Genomic DNA, 17,136 nt, shown 5'->3' on the forward strand with positions numbered 1-17,136 from the left:
TACCAGGTATTCAGAGTGAGATGCATCCTGGGAACCTCCCTGGGTGCTTAGTCTTTGATTCTTTGAGACCCTTCTCGGAAGGGCTGTGTCGTCCTGCACCACAGACCTCTTGTGTAGCCTCCTCTTTGCTCTTGGTGCAGCTGCTAGGAACCAAGAAGCCTGGCAGTACCGCCCCTCCTGCCAGGGATGCTCTCTTAGCCATTGTTAGGGACCTGCCACAGCGTCCCACGCACGATGGGTGTTTATCATGTACGATGCCTGGTGGGTGACTTAAAAGAAGAAGGAACCCAGGAAGTAGTTTGACAAGGCATATTTTCTAGTTAATTGACAGTTTTTTTGTAAGTATGACTTCACTGGACTGAAGATTATACTTCACTTATCAACATCTCTCCTTAGGGCACTGTTAAAACCTTAAGTAGTTCCCTTTCTTTTGAAATTTGATTTCCTGTTTCTTTGTGTTTTTTTTCCTCAATTTTTTCTTGATTTCCTATTTCTATAGCAAATATATTTGAGGCTTTTACATTTTGTTAGTACAGCTTTAAAAGGCTGATTTAATCAGGATGCCAGGCGTTGCAGCTAAAAATTATGTGGAGAATAGGAAGTTTCGCATTGATAACCCATTAACACGAGTATTTGGGATGGAACCTCTACGTAGAATTGAGAGTGACCTTTGTAGTAACACAGAACACAAGGGTTTTCGTAGGGTTTATCAGTGTAAGAATGACATAGAGCCGTTAGAATTCAGACCCAGGGGAAGTCTACTTGTATGAAAGAGAAATAGTAACAGCAAGCCCATTACATAAATTGTGCTCTTCAGAATACTAATGCTGTTGCTTCCCAGGTGGCTCAGTGGTACAAGAATCCACCTGCCAATGCAGGAGACAGGAGACACAGATTCAGTCCCTGTGTAGGGAAGATCCCCTGGAGAAGGAAATGGCAGCCCACTCCAGTATTCCTGCCTGGAAAATCCCGTGGACAGAGGAGTCTGGAGGGCTGCAGTCTATCGGGTCACAAAAGAGTTGGACAGGACTGAGCAAATGAGCACAGACGCAGTGCTTATTGTTAGAACATCCTCACAGGGGAGGCCAGAGAGAAGGGTTAATAATACTCTTATATGTACAGACTGCAGGGACAGACGGGGCCAGGCCTTCCGTGTCCTTCCTGCTGAGTGCTGGGAGCGCACGAGGTTGCCCTAATAGTACTTCATGTTCTTACCTGTTGCTTACACTGTCTCCACAGGCTCCCTGGTTGGCTAGATGTGCTACTCTTGACACAGTGCATGGCCAGTCAGTGATGTGCAGTATTCTGGGGCGTTAAAGTTACATGCACAAACACACACACACACACACATGTGCGCATGCCTGCATACACACATGCGTATCTTTGGAGAAAGTATCAAAATGCTTCCATGAAACTTGGTCCTGAATTGACTGTTGTGTACATATGTTTATATAAATTGTATACATTTATTGTATACATAAATTGTATATAAATTGTGTACATTATGTTTATATAAATATGTATAAAATACATAGTGAGATATCAGGTGAAAACTATGAACAAATGAAATAATAACCCGGAATTAATATATATTTAGTTAGATAAATCTCTAGCAGGGATGATCTTACAGAAGCCACCCAAACTGCAATTATTTAAAAAAAAAAAAAAAAATTCAGGGTAGGCAGAGGATTCTGTTCTTTTACTTACTGATTAATTTCTGACGTGTCCCATTTATTGATGAGGTTTAACTAACACCATCTGTTTGTGTTGACCAGAGCAGACATCTCTTTGATACAGGAGTGCATGTTTCTGTTTCAGAAATCCATGAATTATGTAAATTTATGAATAAAGGAGCTTCTGAATCTAGGTTGCCTGCCCCAGTTTGATCTGCTCCGAGAATGCGTGACCTTCCCTCAAAGTCCCTCTTCAGACAGAGAGGTAGATACTGTTTCATTCACATGGGAACTGTTTGTTGAATGCTCAGTAAGCCCAAGAAACCTAGGAAAGCCCAAGTAAACAGATCTCCTGGTCCAGGAAACTTGTACTGCAGAGTCCTAGAAGACGGTGATAACCAGTGTGTGGGTGACTTAAGTGTGGTAGGAAGGCTAGCACAGTTATGATAGGGTTGGAGAAAGGACAGGCCAGGTTTTTGACTGAGGTGGTCAGTGGAGGCATCGGGCTGTGATAGCACTTGAAGGCGTCTTCTGACTGGTGTTGCTTCCGTGGGGAGAAGCTCGAGGGAAGGAGCATGGACTCAGGCAAGTGTCTCGTCTCACCTGAGCACAGGGGGTGAGTCTTCTGGGGGCAGGTGAGGGGAGAGACCCTCGAGGCTGGCGTGGTCCTCAGCTTTCCTCCCAGTCTCCTCTGAGAGCCACGTGCTCTCTGTCCCAGCGGTCACTGGTATTTTGGCCGTCTGGAGGGGGACTGTTCAGGGACATTTTCAGTTCAGTCCAAATTGGGCACTTGGGGATTGGCCAGGAAAAAAACATCTATAAATATCTGTCTTTTTCTTCTTTCCCTTACCCTCACATGAAGAGGCTTTTTTCTTTTTTTCTCCCCCAAGGCTAACTCTTAAATCTGGGTTCCCAGTCCTGTCTTGACCTTAAAGTTTACAGAACCGCTTCTCCCTAAAACCGCTTGGCTTTCAGGTTCAGATACTGAGACATTCCTTTAGTCTTAGCTTCCGGGGCAGCTCCCCACCTTCTCCACTTAGCAGAAGAACGAAAGCCTGACTTTTCCCTCTGGTTTGCCGTCTCGTGATACACAGTATTTTCAGAGGGAACACGGTGATCTGAATCAAAGCAGAAGCGTTGTTCTTTCAGCTCTACCTTGAGTGGGATGTTCAGTTCCTGCTTTTTTCCTATATGCACCCTCCTGTTGTTGTTGTTCACTTGCTAAGTCGTGTCTGACCCTTGGTGATCCCCTGCACTGCAGCACATCAGACTCCGCTCTCCTTCAGTGTTTTCTGCGGTTCACTCAAACTCAGGTCTATTGAGTCGGTGATGCCATCCAGCCATCTCGTCCTCTGTCTCTGCCTTCTCCGCCTGCCCTCAATCTTGCCCAGCATCAGGGTCTTTTCCAGTGAGTTGACTCTTCTTTGCATCAGGTGGCCAAAGTATTGGAGCTTCAGCTTCAGCATCAGTCCTTCCAGTGAATATTCAGGGTTGATTTCCCTTAGAATTGACTGTTTTGATCTTCTTGCCCAGGGGTCTCTCCAGAGTCTTCTCTAGCACCACCATTTGAAGGCATCAATTGTAAGCTGACTTAGATACCTCCTTAAAAAAATAAGGCAAAGATGCAATAATAAAAATAAAACTATCATAGCAACTAATACTTACATAGTATTCACGCCACAGGCATGAATATACAAAATGCTTATGTGTATTCTTTTTTTACTGTATGTCTTTTTATTTTTATCTCCCGTCAGTAGTGTTAAAAAGTAGGTTTTCTTCTTGGAGGGTTTTTCTCTTTTCCCTTTGTTTTGTCTTTTCGACAGTTGATATAAAAAGCAAGACAGTTGATATAAAAAGCAAGTTATACTTCTTCATTTTTTTGGAAGGCATGACTGTACTGGGTTTGCCTGGGAGGGCCAAGGGACATTGTCCATGGGAAGCTGAGTCACTTTTTGGCTCGTCTGACTGACTCTGCTGGAGCTGTTCTTCACTCTGTGAAGTGAAAAATAAGAATAAGTCAAGTGATTTCCTAAAGCGACACTTTTTCATTTTATGTGGGATTCAAATTTTTCCTAAAGGTGTGATTATTTTGAGCACCAGTTTTCATGTCTGGCCAGGACTTCTATCCTTTGTGTAAAAACTCTTCCAGATGGCTCACCTTTTGTGTATAACACTGACCAAGACTTCTCTCGTTTACTAACTAAATCTGGTCAGCCTTTTGAAAAGTCCTAGGATTATGATTGTGGCAGGAAACGGATGTATAATCAGTTTCTCCTCTAGCTCTCGGATGTCTAGGACCAGTTTTGGAGAGACTGGGAGAGATTTAAGAAGTACTCGGTTGCCCTCAGCATGCTACTTAGAGAGCAGCGTGCAGCCACAAGGAAAAACACAGGCTGGAACTCGTGACAGCAGTGCAGCGGTCTGAGGACACCATGGTTCACAGTGCAGAGTTATAAGGAGAGTCAGAGGTGGCAGAGAGCGTGACTGTTAATAGAAACGTGGGCAGGTGGAGAGACCAGGTAGGGAATTACAGAAACCACAGTTGTCCTAAGAACCAGGGTCACTGAAGTAGGAAGAACCCTCACATCCTACTTGTGGAAGCTCGAGAGACCAACTGTCTACTCATCTTGAGGACCGACAGCAAACGAAGTTGGATAAGGATCATGGCGTGGTATCCCCTCGAACAGGAGATCTGAGGAGGCTAGAGACTTACAGATTTTCTGAATTACAGTGCAAATTGTGCCGCTTCCATGCTGTAGCACCTCTGGTGGCTCCCTGTGGCCTCTGAGTAGCGTCTCGACTCTTTAGCCGGGCATTGGGTGCTTCTGAAATCTAGGCTGTGAACGCTTGTCCAGACCAGTATCACAGCACTGTCTTGAGTCTGATGCAGGTAACGGACGGCTTGCCAGTCCTTGGTCATACCTGCTGCACATCAGCACTTGTACCTTCAATCTCTGTCTGCATCGGGGTTGCCTGCCTCCTCCCTCCCTTTTTCTTTGTTTCTGTCCCTTCATGTTAAACCACCACCTTCATGAAACTTTTCTGCCTGGTCAGCTCAGCCAGAGCTCCGTACTCCTTGCTGAAATCTGCGTTTCATCTGTACTACCCAAGTTTTCTCTTATGTACATTTCATGCCATGGTCCCTGGTTTGTTTCCTTAAGGTCCCGAAAGCGTCTCATCCATCTGGACATCTCTCGTGACACCTCACAGAGCCCTGTAACTGCAGCCGATACTTAAGTATTGTCGAACAGATAAATAATCTTGGCTGATATTAGGTAGTTGGCTGCTAGTTGGCCGTGGCACGCTGGGGATGACGTCGTCCCTTAGGAAACGATGGTCTACAGTTGTCAGTGCTGTTTCCCTGACCTCATTGCCTTTGTTTTATGAAATGAGGTCTGTTCTTATTTTCATAGATGATCATATGGAAAGGGAGTTTCTCAGTTGTTGGCCGTTCCCTTCTGTTTCCATTTCCTTGCCAGACACCGTCCACCCTGCTCTCTCCTCAAGCAGTAGTTTTTGTTCATGTTCCTGACCAAGACGCAGTCCGTCCACTCAAGGGTTCTCCTTCGGTCTCTGACACAATCTCTCGGACAGAACCGACATAACGGGCATAGAACTCACCTTGTGTCAGCGGTCCTTTTTCTCTGCTGATGCTTCATTTCCTTCTCAGAAAGGTTTTTACGCACTAAGGTGTATTCCCAGGTTAGCCATCCTGTAGCAGCCATTCTTTAAGGATTCATTAAGGCACTTTGTCTGAAGAGTAAGATGTCTCACGAGATAACTGGAGGAAGTGGAGTATATGACAGAACTTAGAATTTCCCCTGTGAAATGGTAGACATTCAAAAGAAATTGCAGTTCAGCCTTCCTCACTCCACTACGGCCCCAGAACTTGCTCTCCCCAACCAGGGTCCACGGAGCATTCACAGAGCAGAACCCCGCTCTCTTATGACCTGACTTTCTCGCAGCATCGGGCTCTGTTTACCACTCTTGCTCTCTGGCTCCTCGATGTCACACCTCTGTGTTGATTTCCATCATCCGTGTGCCCATCCCAGCTGTTCTCCTGCGCCCCAGACACAGACGCTGATGCTCCATCTGAAGGCAGATGAGCTTATGGTAGCCTGGGAGTCCTCTAGTCGGGCATTTCTCACACACATTGTTTTTACTATTTAATGTCCGTCTGGTTCTCTATTATATTCTCAGTGCCAAACATAGGTGTTCAGTGAATATTTGTCTCATGATTGAACTAATTTCAAAAAGCTTGTTGAAGATTCAGGACAGTGGCTCGTGAGACGTTGTAGCGACCACAACAGTATTCTTCCATGTAGAATTTGTTGCTTGTTTAAATGGCTGTTGATACTAAACTTGCCATTTTTGGCATCTGTAGCAGTCTAGGTTTTTAAAATATTAATGTATTTTAAAGCCACATTCTTTGGGACCCTTTGAAAATTCTAAAAATGTTAAATGTTTACAAAATACCTAGTACACTTTAAAGAGGAAAATGTATAAAGTGGGGTTTACAGTAAAATCTCGTGATTATAGTATAGAAGAGGCCTGTTTTGATATGTCCAACAAAAAGGTGTGGGAAGTGACTTACTTCACCACAAGCTTATATTTGTCTAGCAGTGTGGTATGTCTGTTGAAAAGAAAGGCAGTTTGATCTTAGTCGTCCCAGTGTACTCAGCACCAGAGGGTTTTTGTCTTGGTGTTCGCATCACACAAAGGACACCCACTAACTGAAGGGCCCTCAGTCGGGTACCCTGTAGCATGGGGAGCAGTTGTGGGAACCACGAGCCAGAGGAGAAGCTTTGAGGAGGGTAGTGAGTCATGATGAGTATCTTCAGATACTCATTTAAAAGCTGCCATAAGAAGTAACTTATGTTTGTTCCCTGGTGGCTCAGAGATTAAAGGGTCTGCCTGTTTATGTGGGAGACCTGGGTTCGATCCCTGGGTCGGGAAGAAGGAACTGGCAGTCCACTCCAGTATTCTTGCCTGGAGAACCCCATGGACGGAGGAGCCTGGTGGGCTACAGTCCACGGGGTCGCAAAGAGTCGGACATGACTGAGCGACTTCACTTCACTTCACTTCATGTTTGTTCCCAAGAGGAAAACTGAGAACAGTACAGCCACTCATTCTGAAGGAGACCTGGAGACAATTGTCAGTAAAACTCTTCGTCTCTATGCTGGATGTGTGCATTCTGATTTTTGTAACATTAACATAGTGAGAAGCTATTTAAAAAACTAAACGTCAAGTATTAAAACGATGGCAAAGAAGTTGAGTCCAGTTAGTGTAATAATACACTTTTTCTACTGGTACTTTCTAAAATTAGGAACCATTTGTCATTTTTATTGAAAAAATAGTCTTTTTCTGTCCTTTTTCATTTTTGTAAAATCAGATGTGAAAATGCCAATGATTGAAAAAAAAAAAGAATGCCAGTGATACGAGAAGTGAGTTCTAGTTTTGTTTCCTGAAACTTTGACCTATGTTTTCTCCCTGAGAGTTCTTTCTTTCAGTTTAGGGGATTACTCAAGGCAAAATAAGATGCATGTGGAAAGAAAAATTTCTCAAATCGAATTTAATGTAGACTCATTCGTTGTGTGACCTCGTTGTGGTTTAGTTGCTGAGTCGTGTCCAACTCTTTGCGACCCCATGGGCTTTAGTTCACCAGGCTCCTCTGTCCATGAGGTTGATGCTCCAGGCAAGCATGTTGGAGTGGGTAGCCATTTCCTGCTCCAGAGGATCTTCCTGACCCAGGGATCAAACCTGCGTCTCCTGCGTTGGCAGGTGGATTCTCTACTACTGAGGCACCAGGGAAGGCCACATGGCCTGATACACCCGACTTAAACTCGGTGGTACTTTTCTGCATCTGTAAAGTAGACAGTGACATTTCACCCTTTAGCTTTTTATGAAGAATAAACGAAATGGTACATGTGGGTGCAGGTGGCACACAGGAAGCACTCAGTAAATGTTATTAATAAGTCTTGCCTCCAGAAGACCTGTCCTAGAGGTTACATTGTCCATCACCACTTTTCCAGACGAAATCTGGTCTGGATGTCTGCCTTTCTCCCCTCCTCCTTCCTTTTCTATCATCAAGCTGCTGGTAATTTTAGTAAAATTTAACATTTGTGTGCTTGTTCCATGAGACCTATTTTCCTGTGAGGTGCACAGGTTGGTGAAGAGACGTTTCTAAAGCTCTGTCTTGCTCTCTTCCATCTTAATTGCTTCTTGCTGCTGCCATCAGCTAACTTGTGTTCACATTTCTTCTTGGAAAAGGTGAGGAAGGATTAAAGCAGAGGGACTGCCAGGTAGAATTGCTGGTTGGCTGGTCGCCGCCCTCCAGGTCTTCCTAGTCCCCTTTCCTCTTTTAACCTTCCGGCAACCTCCAGAGCTGGGCGTGGCAGAAACGCAGGGGAGGGGGCCTCTGCCTTGCTCTCCTGGATCAGCAGCGCCTGATCAAACACCCAAACTGAAATGGAAAAGGAAATCCTCTGTGGGCGCAGTACAGTTGCTATAAATCCTTCTCATCTTCTCTCAAATACTCAGGTATCTTATATGAAGCAGACTTAGTTTAAACAGTCTGGAGTTGCTCAAGTGGAGGCTGTTAATAAGAAAAAACAGTATAAATGTTTTATCTGTATTTTAGTAAATTTTGCCACCAACAAGTTTGTAGGTCTTGATGACTATTTTTAAGTTAATGAAATCATAGATTCGTGAAAATTGACGACTCTGCTAGTCGCTTCCTTCCTTTTCATTTCATGTGAAAAGTGGAGGTGGGAAATATAATTATGCAAGAATATACTGCATGTTTTCTACAACAGGTTTTGAGAGAACATCTCAATTCCTTTTTCTTTCTCCATTGCACCCACATCCTGTGAGTTATTTGGCAAGTGATAAAGATTTGTTAGTCTCCGGCTGACCATAGCAGATCAAGAAGGAACTTCAGATATGACCTAGTGTCCAGCCCTTCTCACTCCCCAGTTCTGGAAACCTAGGTCCAAGAGTCAGTCTAATTATCCCAGGGTGCGCAGTGAGATGTGACAGACCTAGGGATGGAAAGAACCTTTCATATTCACCTTGTGCTCCTGGCAGAGACACATAAACATGTTAAATTGATCATTGGTGTGTCTTCGAGCCAGTGACAGGCTACTGCTGTATGTTCAAACTTTGAGGTTACAGAACAGATGTTTCAGCAGCAGCAGACACCCCACTCTCTGACCACAATGTTTACTGGCCTTTGTGTTCTGTTTGGGTCCTCAGTATACCCACTAGATGGTGTCCTATTTCAGAAACTTTGCTATGGGGCTGCAGGTAGGGTTCTGCCCTCACTAAAAAGCAGCCAAATAGCGCTGACCCATAAGAACGTTTAAATAATTTGGATAAGGTGTTAGATCTTGGAATTAAATATCGAAGGAAAATTTAACTCACGAACAGAAACGCTCTAGTTAAAGTAAAATTCATAAAAATATTTTTATACTTTGTTTTCTGGAATCTTTAAGATACATCAGGCCTGTGGTATGAACAGACTTTTAGCACTGGTTGCTTCTATTGAAGAATGTAGGCCTCCTTGCTTGACTTTGAGTAAGCTCCGGAAGTTGGTGGTGGACAGGGAAGCCTGGCCTGCTGCAGTCCATGGGGTCACACAGTCCCCACGACTGAGCGCCTGAACTGAACTGAGGCCTCCTTGTTGTGGCTGGAGTGTGGGATGGAGGGAGATATAACTAATCTTGTGAATAATTACTATTGTGAAAAGAGGTTGTAAATAATAAACGTATTTTACTCTTTACGTTGCCAAAATTAAAGGAAAAGAGACGTATCTTCAAAACGAAGCTTCATAGGTCTCAGCTTTGATTTGGAAATAAAACGATTGGTTTCTGAGTTTCAAAATCCTAACAGAATAACTGCTCGGCAGTTGCAGATGTTTTTGATAAAAACTTGGAACTGTCAGATCAACAACGAAAGCGCAGGACCGCAGACTCTGTCTTCTGTGGCGAGTATCGAACGGATCCAGAGGGACAGCAAAGCAGGCTCGTGTTCCCCACCCAGGGCATGTGTTCCCTGCCCAGAGGATTTGTTCTCCAAGAAGGAACAGAACACGCAATTACAGTTCCAAATCCTCTTAACATGTTTATGTGTACCAAGCAGCTAGGAAGTCTCAATTTACAGCCTGTAGCGCAAAGCCAGCATCTCAGCAGAAATTAAAAAAAAAAAATTAAACTGTCTCAAAACGGTAACCTGAGCCATTTCAAACAGTTGTATTACTGTGAAACAGATTTCTTTTAAATTTCTTGAGGGCAGAGATTTTGTTGTTTGTTTCTCTTGTTTGCCTTTGTTGCAAGGCAGCATACATGCAGATAACAGAATGCAGAGTATCTGTTCAATCAGTAGATTATCTGCATTGAAGTCAGTAGTTAGACGAGACTGGGAATAGAAAGGCTTTATGGTGATTAAAGCATCTATGATCCCTAGGGAGAAGCCTGGGAACCTTGGAAGCAGGAAACATTTGATTCTAATTAAAACAGAAGGGAGCGGCAGTGGGGAATAAACCATGTTGAGGATAGAGGGGAGGCGGCTCCGTCTTTCTGTGGGGAGGAGGGAGAGTTCTGAGTGACAGTTTGGTGAAAGTTCGTACAGGAAAAGATAATAAACCATCCATTTTTCCCTGCACCAAAACCTAAAGGATCTTTCCATTCATATCCTAGACCACATAGTTTTCAAAGTCGTCGTAAGTCGCCGGCCAGGTTCCCACCCTTTGGGTAAGCCCGAGTTAGAATTTTATTTACAGCTTTCTACTCTCTCTCCAATCATCTGTTTTCCATTGTCACTCATGAAAAGCAACATCTGGTTCACTGTCCACGTTGGTAGCGTCACAGCGCGATGCTCACTGTGGGCGTATGGGCAAGGGGAGGGCCCGTCTGCCCCACCCCGTGGATGAGACTGGGATGGACGGGCTGCAGGCTTTGAGCTGGTTGAGCCACAGCTGCCGCGTGTCCGGGGGAGCAGGGAGGTGCGTCCTAGTGGGGTTTGCTGCCTCGCTCTCCTTTGAGCTGGTCAGCCACTTGACGGCCTGGCCAGAGGGCATGGTGAGTCACCAGCCCATCTCTGCCTCTTTTATTGCTCCTGGAAAGCCTCTCCATCAGCTCTGTTAGATACTGATGGAAATTTCGGTATTAAATCTCTTCTCCTTTTGCTTGTGGCGTTGGAGCCCCCTCACCCACACTGGCAGGGCCAAGCCAAGGACTCCGCCTGTGGCCCCTTGAGGGAAACGTCAGCAGCCTGACTCTCCTAGAAGGAGAACATCCTTTCAGTTTTTCCATCTCCACTCCCTGCCACCCCCACCCGCCCGTGTCCTCCCCAGTTCTTTCTCCTCCTTTCCCATCCAGATCATTTCTGACACCAGCGAGAAGATGAGTTCTGGGGCAGGTCCGCCTCTGATGATCGTGGCTAGGGTGGGGCCAGAGGGTGGGCGTGTGGAGTGACAGAGCCCCCACGGGCTCGGTCGCGAGAGGGGGAGAAGGCCCTCCAGGGGCTCCCCTTGGCCCCGCCAGTGCGGCTGACACGTGTGCCCGTGCACCGGTCCCTTCTCCTCCTCTCCTCGTCACTGGTCTAAAAGCACCCCTCCCTCCCACCCACCCCATCACTCCCTTCCTCTCTGCAAAAAAAAAAAAGAAAAACCTAACTGCCCTCTTGATCTCTAAGCCTTGCCGGCCACTTCCGTAAGCCCTTGTGGGTCCTGGAGACATGTCCCTGAAGGCTCAGGCTAGCATTTTTCTCACGTTAAATCACTGGTTTGCGCCTGGCAGGGTGCTGCAGCGTGCGCCCGGGGCAGTGGCCACTTCCCTGACTTTGGGGGACAGAGAAGCGTCTCGTGCTCGCCTGTGGTGTGCAGGATGCCCGCCCCACCCCCCCCAATCCCCACGCCGCCCCGACCTCACCCGGGGCGCGGCTGGGGGTGCTCTACAGAGCCTGTTTCATAGGAAGCAGCGGGAGAGGAGGAGGAGGAGGAAGCCGGCTGGAAAAGGAAGCTTTGTTTTTCTCCTCTTCATCTGGGGATGAATCATGTTCCCAGCACTGCCTTTAGGTTTTCAAGCCTCGAAGGCTGCTGGTGCTGAGCCGAAAGGGCCAGTCGTGACGTTCCTGAGGGAGGGAGGGAAGAGGGGCCCGTGCCCCAGAAGGGAGGGAGCATGGGGGGGAGGAGCGGGCTCTTTTTTTTTTCCTTCCTGCTTTCACTCCGCTGTCATTAGACTTTTCAGCTGAAATCAGAACCAAGCCCTGCTGCCTGGCGAGCAAGAGGCTGACTAGAGACTCTTTCTCTGAACAGAATCTCAGAATTTCAGTTTGCTTGCTTTTTTTTTTCCCTGTGAAGGAAATACTGCTTTTCCTTGCTTTTGTTTTTTAAGCAAGAAGAGGTTTTCATGAGAAAATTTTGTCCTGCCATCCCTGCAAAGTAGAGCTGTCTTCCCTTCTTCTCTGCTTGTCTTTTCCCGACAAGGCACATACTGGATTTTTTCTCGCCTGCTCTGGGTTGTTCCCCGCCACGTGCGTCGGCCGGCATGCGTAGCCCGTTAAGCCTTCATTTTTCTCCTGGAGTTATCGCCCGTGATGGAAACAGTCTGTGCTTCTCTCTCCGTCAAGATCTGACTAAAGTATAGCATCCAGGGGCGATTACTGTGGATACTGTGAGTTGGGCGTGCATCACCCCGGGGCTCAGGCACTGCCAGGAAGTTCTCCGTCCGGTGAGGGACTTGGGGTCCTGTGTGGTTTGACCCCCTCGAGGTTTTCTTCATAGAGGAGTCCGGACGGCAGAAACCCCCTCCGGCTCCCCGCTAGAGGTTCAGACCTGGGGGCTTGCGGGAGCACCCCGACCCCCCAGGTTACGGTGGGTCCCGCCCCTGCATCTTGTGTCCTCTCTGCTGCGTTTGGACAAAATGTACGAGCGGCACAAGAGGCGCTACAGCCTGTGTGACATCTCCAAGGTGGACAGGACCGTGGATGTGGTGCTGCTGAAGGTAAGGGCCTCCCGTAGCTGCCTCCTGCCTCTGAATCCAGTAGCTGGGGCCCTGGCCACCCTGTACTGGGAGAAGAGCTGAGAGGCATGTGTGTGTGTGTGTACAGTGGGGATTGTGGAGTTGGGTTGGTGATTTTAAGGTTCCTAGCAGAATATCCCACTCCAGTGTTCTTGCCTAGAGAATCCCAGGGATGGGGGAGCCTTGTGGGCTGCCGTCTATGGGGTCGCACAGAGTTGGACACGACTGTAGCAGCTTAGCAGCAGCAGCAGAATATCTGACCAGCAACAATGGGGGCTTAAAAATCATCGAGTCACTTAGGTGTCAGCGTCATTTTACTTGCTTTAAAGTGGGTTCTTCTGCTCAAGAGAACCTCCTACTCTTGTAAATCGCAGGTGGAGCACTTCACCGTCAGTTGCTCTTTTCCAGAGAGGTCTGTCCCCAGCGTCCCCACCCCAGGCCCCATCTGTAGAGGCATCATTATCTGTCGGTCTCTCCCCGTCTGCCTCTGTCTCCCAGTCTGTCTTTTGCCTGAGTTTTTTTTTTTTTTTTTCTCTTCTCTTTCTGTTCTTTTTTTTCTCTCACAACTCTTGGGGGGAAGATAGTACTTATTTCCTTTGGAAAGATCTCCACTCAGTCTGTTTATCAAAGTGGCACAGTGGCCGTTTTGGCTTGGTTTGACTGCTTTACAGGTCTGGCCTCTGACTGTTAATTGCTGTGTTTGTTTTCTCCCGTTAGTGATGCTGGCTGTCTCAGCAGGATGGGGGCGGGGCCTCTGGCCAGCTAATTGCTCACAGAAGGCATCCTTGAGTCTAAAATTAGTAAGAACTCCTCCAGCCATAAGGTGGGAGTCTGGGAATGTTGGACGACTCAGGGAGCACTTTTTGGAAGTTTAGCCATTTTCTGGCAAAGGCAGGGGAAACTGGAAACCAACCAAGTGCTTCAGGGTTGCCAGAGAACCTCAGTACCTGAGCTGATGAGGGTGTGGAACCAGGGGAGTGCAGGCACAGGAGGAATGTATTGTCCCGGGCAGGGAGGTAGGGGTGCTTTCGCATTGATTGACCAGTTCAGTTTATTACTTGAGACTCCCTCGTTTTTTCCACTCATCCATTGAGGCCAAGCATGGCTCAGAAAGCTAGACACAGATGCCAGTGAACTGAGACCACCCTTCGGGACACCGATGAGGGGCTGGGTGGAGGGGTTGCGATCGTGGGGAACTGCCGTCTGTCCGCCATAATCTCCATCATCTGGTGCTCTGACTTGCCAGGCCGAGGCTCAGAGCAGTGGGCAACTTGGCATTTTGAACTTGATCCAAGATCTTATTCATGTTAGTTCCTCTGAAATGTGAGCTCCGCTATGAAGTGACAGTGATGTTTTTGTTTTTGTTGTTTCTGTCCTCCTTTGTTTAGAAGAGTCTAGTTGTTAGGACCTTTACGAGCTTGACTCTTTATGACATTGGGCTTCCCAGGTGGCGCTAGCCTGCCTGCCAGTGTAGGAGATGCAAAAGACGAGTGTTCAATCCCTGGGTCGGGAAGATCCTCTGGAGAAGGAAATGGTAACCCACTCCAGTGTTCTTGCCTGGAAAATCCCATGGACAGAGGAGCCTGGCGGGCTACAGTCTATGGGTCACACAGAGTCAGACATGACTGAGCGCTTTGCATGCTTTATGATGTTCCCTGTCTGGGGAAAAAAGGGAAAGAGGAGAGGGAGGATAGAAAATCTCAGTCTTAGTGTCACAGGAATGTGGTGCATTTAAAACCGTGCTGAAATACGTAATACTCTCCACTCTCCCAGGCATGAGAGCCCTTAGTAGTGGAGCTAACTCAGCACAGGCTTACTGCCTTCACAGATGCTGTTCTACAGTTTTAACAGAATGCTTTTATATACGTTACTTGATCTGAGAGGATTGGTCAGGCAGCAGTGGTCCCTGAACTCCCACCCCAGACTCCTTTTCCTAGAAGAGTTTGAGGCGTCTCCTGAGCCCGGCTGAGGAACGTGAAAGACTTGAGTGATGTGATGTTTTGGGTTTTTTCTCCGCACAAGGCCACAGCTCATAAAGGATGTAATTTTTTTCTCTCTCGCTCTTTTTTTTTGGATGTGCCTGTATTTGTATTCTTTTTTCTTTTTTTGCACCATACAACCTTTACATAACCAAAGAGTTTCAGTAGAAGAAACTTCACTTCTCAGAAAGCAGGCATTTATTACAAATAAGGAAGCACAAAAAGTCCTGAAAATACGCTATTTCCAGGTTGAGATGAGATGGGCAGCTTTGGTGCTGATTCTTTGCTTTGAAGACAGAGAAGGTCACATCACTGAGAGATCTACACAAAAACAGTATTAATGATTTGTTCAGTGTTGGGCATGGTGCTCGGTCCAAGGGGCACATGGGTCTTCAAAGTCTCCATATTGCTTAAAGACAGGTAACAGATGGAGAAACAAAAAGTACACATTACTGTAAGTGACTTGATGGATATAAACAGTGTGCACTGTAAGAAGTGCACACGATGGGGAGACATTTCAGGTAGGAGATCATTCTGAGGTTCTGGCATTTGAAAAACTGGTGTCCAGAGAATTAGAAGATGCCAGCCGCTGCACCTAGGGAAGGCGTTCTGGAAAGGATTGGGGAGGTCCTGGGGCGGGGAAGGATGGGGGAGGCCGAGGTGATGGGAGAAAGCTGAGCAGGCCGGGCCTGGAAGAGCCAGGCCTTGACCGCCATCGGGAGGGGTTTGCTTTGCTTGGGTATGTTACTTCTCAACTTATGTTTTCAAAAGATCGTTCTGGCACGTGGGAGTCACTCAGGCTGCCATTATGGTAGGCCCGGCGTGATGGAATGGCTTTGTGGTCTCCAGTGGGCAGGCACTTAACCTTTATATCCCTAGTATTTGTTTCATCTTATGGGGAAAAACATTTTCGGATAGTCGGTAATTTTCTCACAGCTCATCCTAGGTAATAGGATGCAACCCCAGACGTGATTCTTTTCAAAGCTCATGTTCTTTCTTAGTCCCCTAGACTTCTTCTTTGAGTTGGCCAACACTTTTATTTCATGAATGTGTGTATCTATCTATATGTATATTTTAAAGTTTTAACTGCTACCACTTTTTCAGTATGAAAAGTTGATGTCATTCACTTCTTTCCCAGTGTGGGGATTCTTTCTACAGCACTTTGAATTCAGATATGAATCTACCATTGTTAGCAGCCTTTCCCCCACAATTTTTTTGTTTTTTTAATTCATTCAGCAGTGGCCTCCTCACTTCTTTCCATTTTGAATTTGTTTTTTAAATCAGTGTTTTTAAAGGTGTATTATATTGGATGTGTGAGCTACTTAAGTTCCCAAGTGACCATGTGCTATGTTCTCACTTCCCTTTTCGGTGGAAGATTTTTTTTTTTTTTTTAATATACCGAGGAGTTTGTAATTTTTTTAATCTATTCATTATGTCTAAGCACTCAAAACAGTGTCCCTAATTTGTGTTAAATGCTCAGTAAGTTTTGTTAGTTGAATGAGTTCATCTGTTAAGATTTGTAAGTATGGGTTCATAACACGTCATGGTATGTGAACTGTGCTTAATGCGCTGGGATGGCTGGGGTAAAGAACAGAGAGATGAGTTGGGATAGTCATCACAAAATCCGGACCATGACCCTGTCCTTCTGGTGTCATAACGTTTACAGCTCCATTCCTTCCCACTGGCATCCGAATAATTCACTGTGAATTAACTTGAAAATCGTATCGTCTGTTATGTGCCCCTCCTTTCTGAGACTTTGCATTCTGACTCGTTCCCTTCGTCAGTTCTGTTCAGTGACTTTCATGGAAGCTCTTCTGCATCAAAGCCTTCCCTTGGGATTTTTCCCAAGGCTGGGTACACTGGTCTTTATCCTCACATCAGCCGTTGCTTCCCATCATCAAACCCAATAGATACTGAAATCTTACCTTCTTCTTGAATTTTTTTTTCTAATAGTAAAGTAGGTTAATCGGAGAAGGCAATGGCACCCCACTCCAGTACTCTTGCCTGGAAAATCCCATGGATGGAGGAGCCTGGTGGGCTGAAGTCCATGGGGTCGCTAAGAGTCAGACACGACTGAGCGACTTCACTTTCACGTTTCACTTTCATGCGTTGGAGAAGGAAATGGCAACCCACTGCAGTATTCTTGCCTGGAGAATCCCAGGGATGGGGGAGCCTGGTGGGCTGCCGTCTATGGGGTCGCACAGAGTCGGACACGACTGATGCGACTTAGCAGCAAAGTAGGTTAATAGTGTTCTTGGCTCCGCTGTCCCAGTACACACATACATACGTGTCACTCCTCACAGTATCCCCCCGTGCCTGTGTGACTTCTGGCTGCTTATGGTAGGTAAATGGCTAGTAACTATGAATCATGTGCAGAATGGGATACGGAAGAATCTGAATCATTGGCAGACACCCTTTGGTATCAACAGGCCCATTTTCCTCAGCACCTTTCAAAAGCCTAGT

The 17,136-nt window shown here is 46.4% G+C and overlaps 1 protein-coding gene across 17 annotated transcripts in view; it reads left to right on the plus strand.

Annotated features, from left to right (window-relative positions):
* AKAP13 (A-kinase anchoring protein 13) overlaps window positions 1–17,136 on the plus strand; it is a 324,597-nt gene that overhangs the window by 198,870 nt on the left and 108,591 nt on the right. Inside the window, exon 1 of one of the 17 annotated variants that reach the window (XM_070775978.1) lies at window positions 11,908–12,676. The exons of the other annotated variants lie outside the window; for them this stretch is intronic. Coding sequence (XP_070632079.1) covers window positions 12,596–12,676 — 81 coding nt within the window. The 5' untranslated portion in view covers window positions 11,908–12,595. Of the gene's footprint in view, window positions 1–11,907; window positions 12,677–17,136 lie in introns of those variants that run through there. 17 annotated transcript variants of the gene reach the window in all.

This window comes from Bos indicus, chromosome 21 (genome assembly GCF_029378745.1).
Source record: "Bos indicus isolate NIAB-ARS_2022 breed Sahiwal x Tharparkar chromosome 21, NIAB-ARS_B.indTharparkar_mat_pri_1.0, whole genome shotgun sequence".
In the NCBI taxonomy this organism is placed as follows: Eukaryota; Metazoa; Chordata; class Mammalia; order Artiodactyla; family Bovidae; genus Bos; species Bos indicus.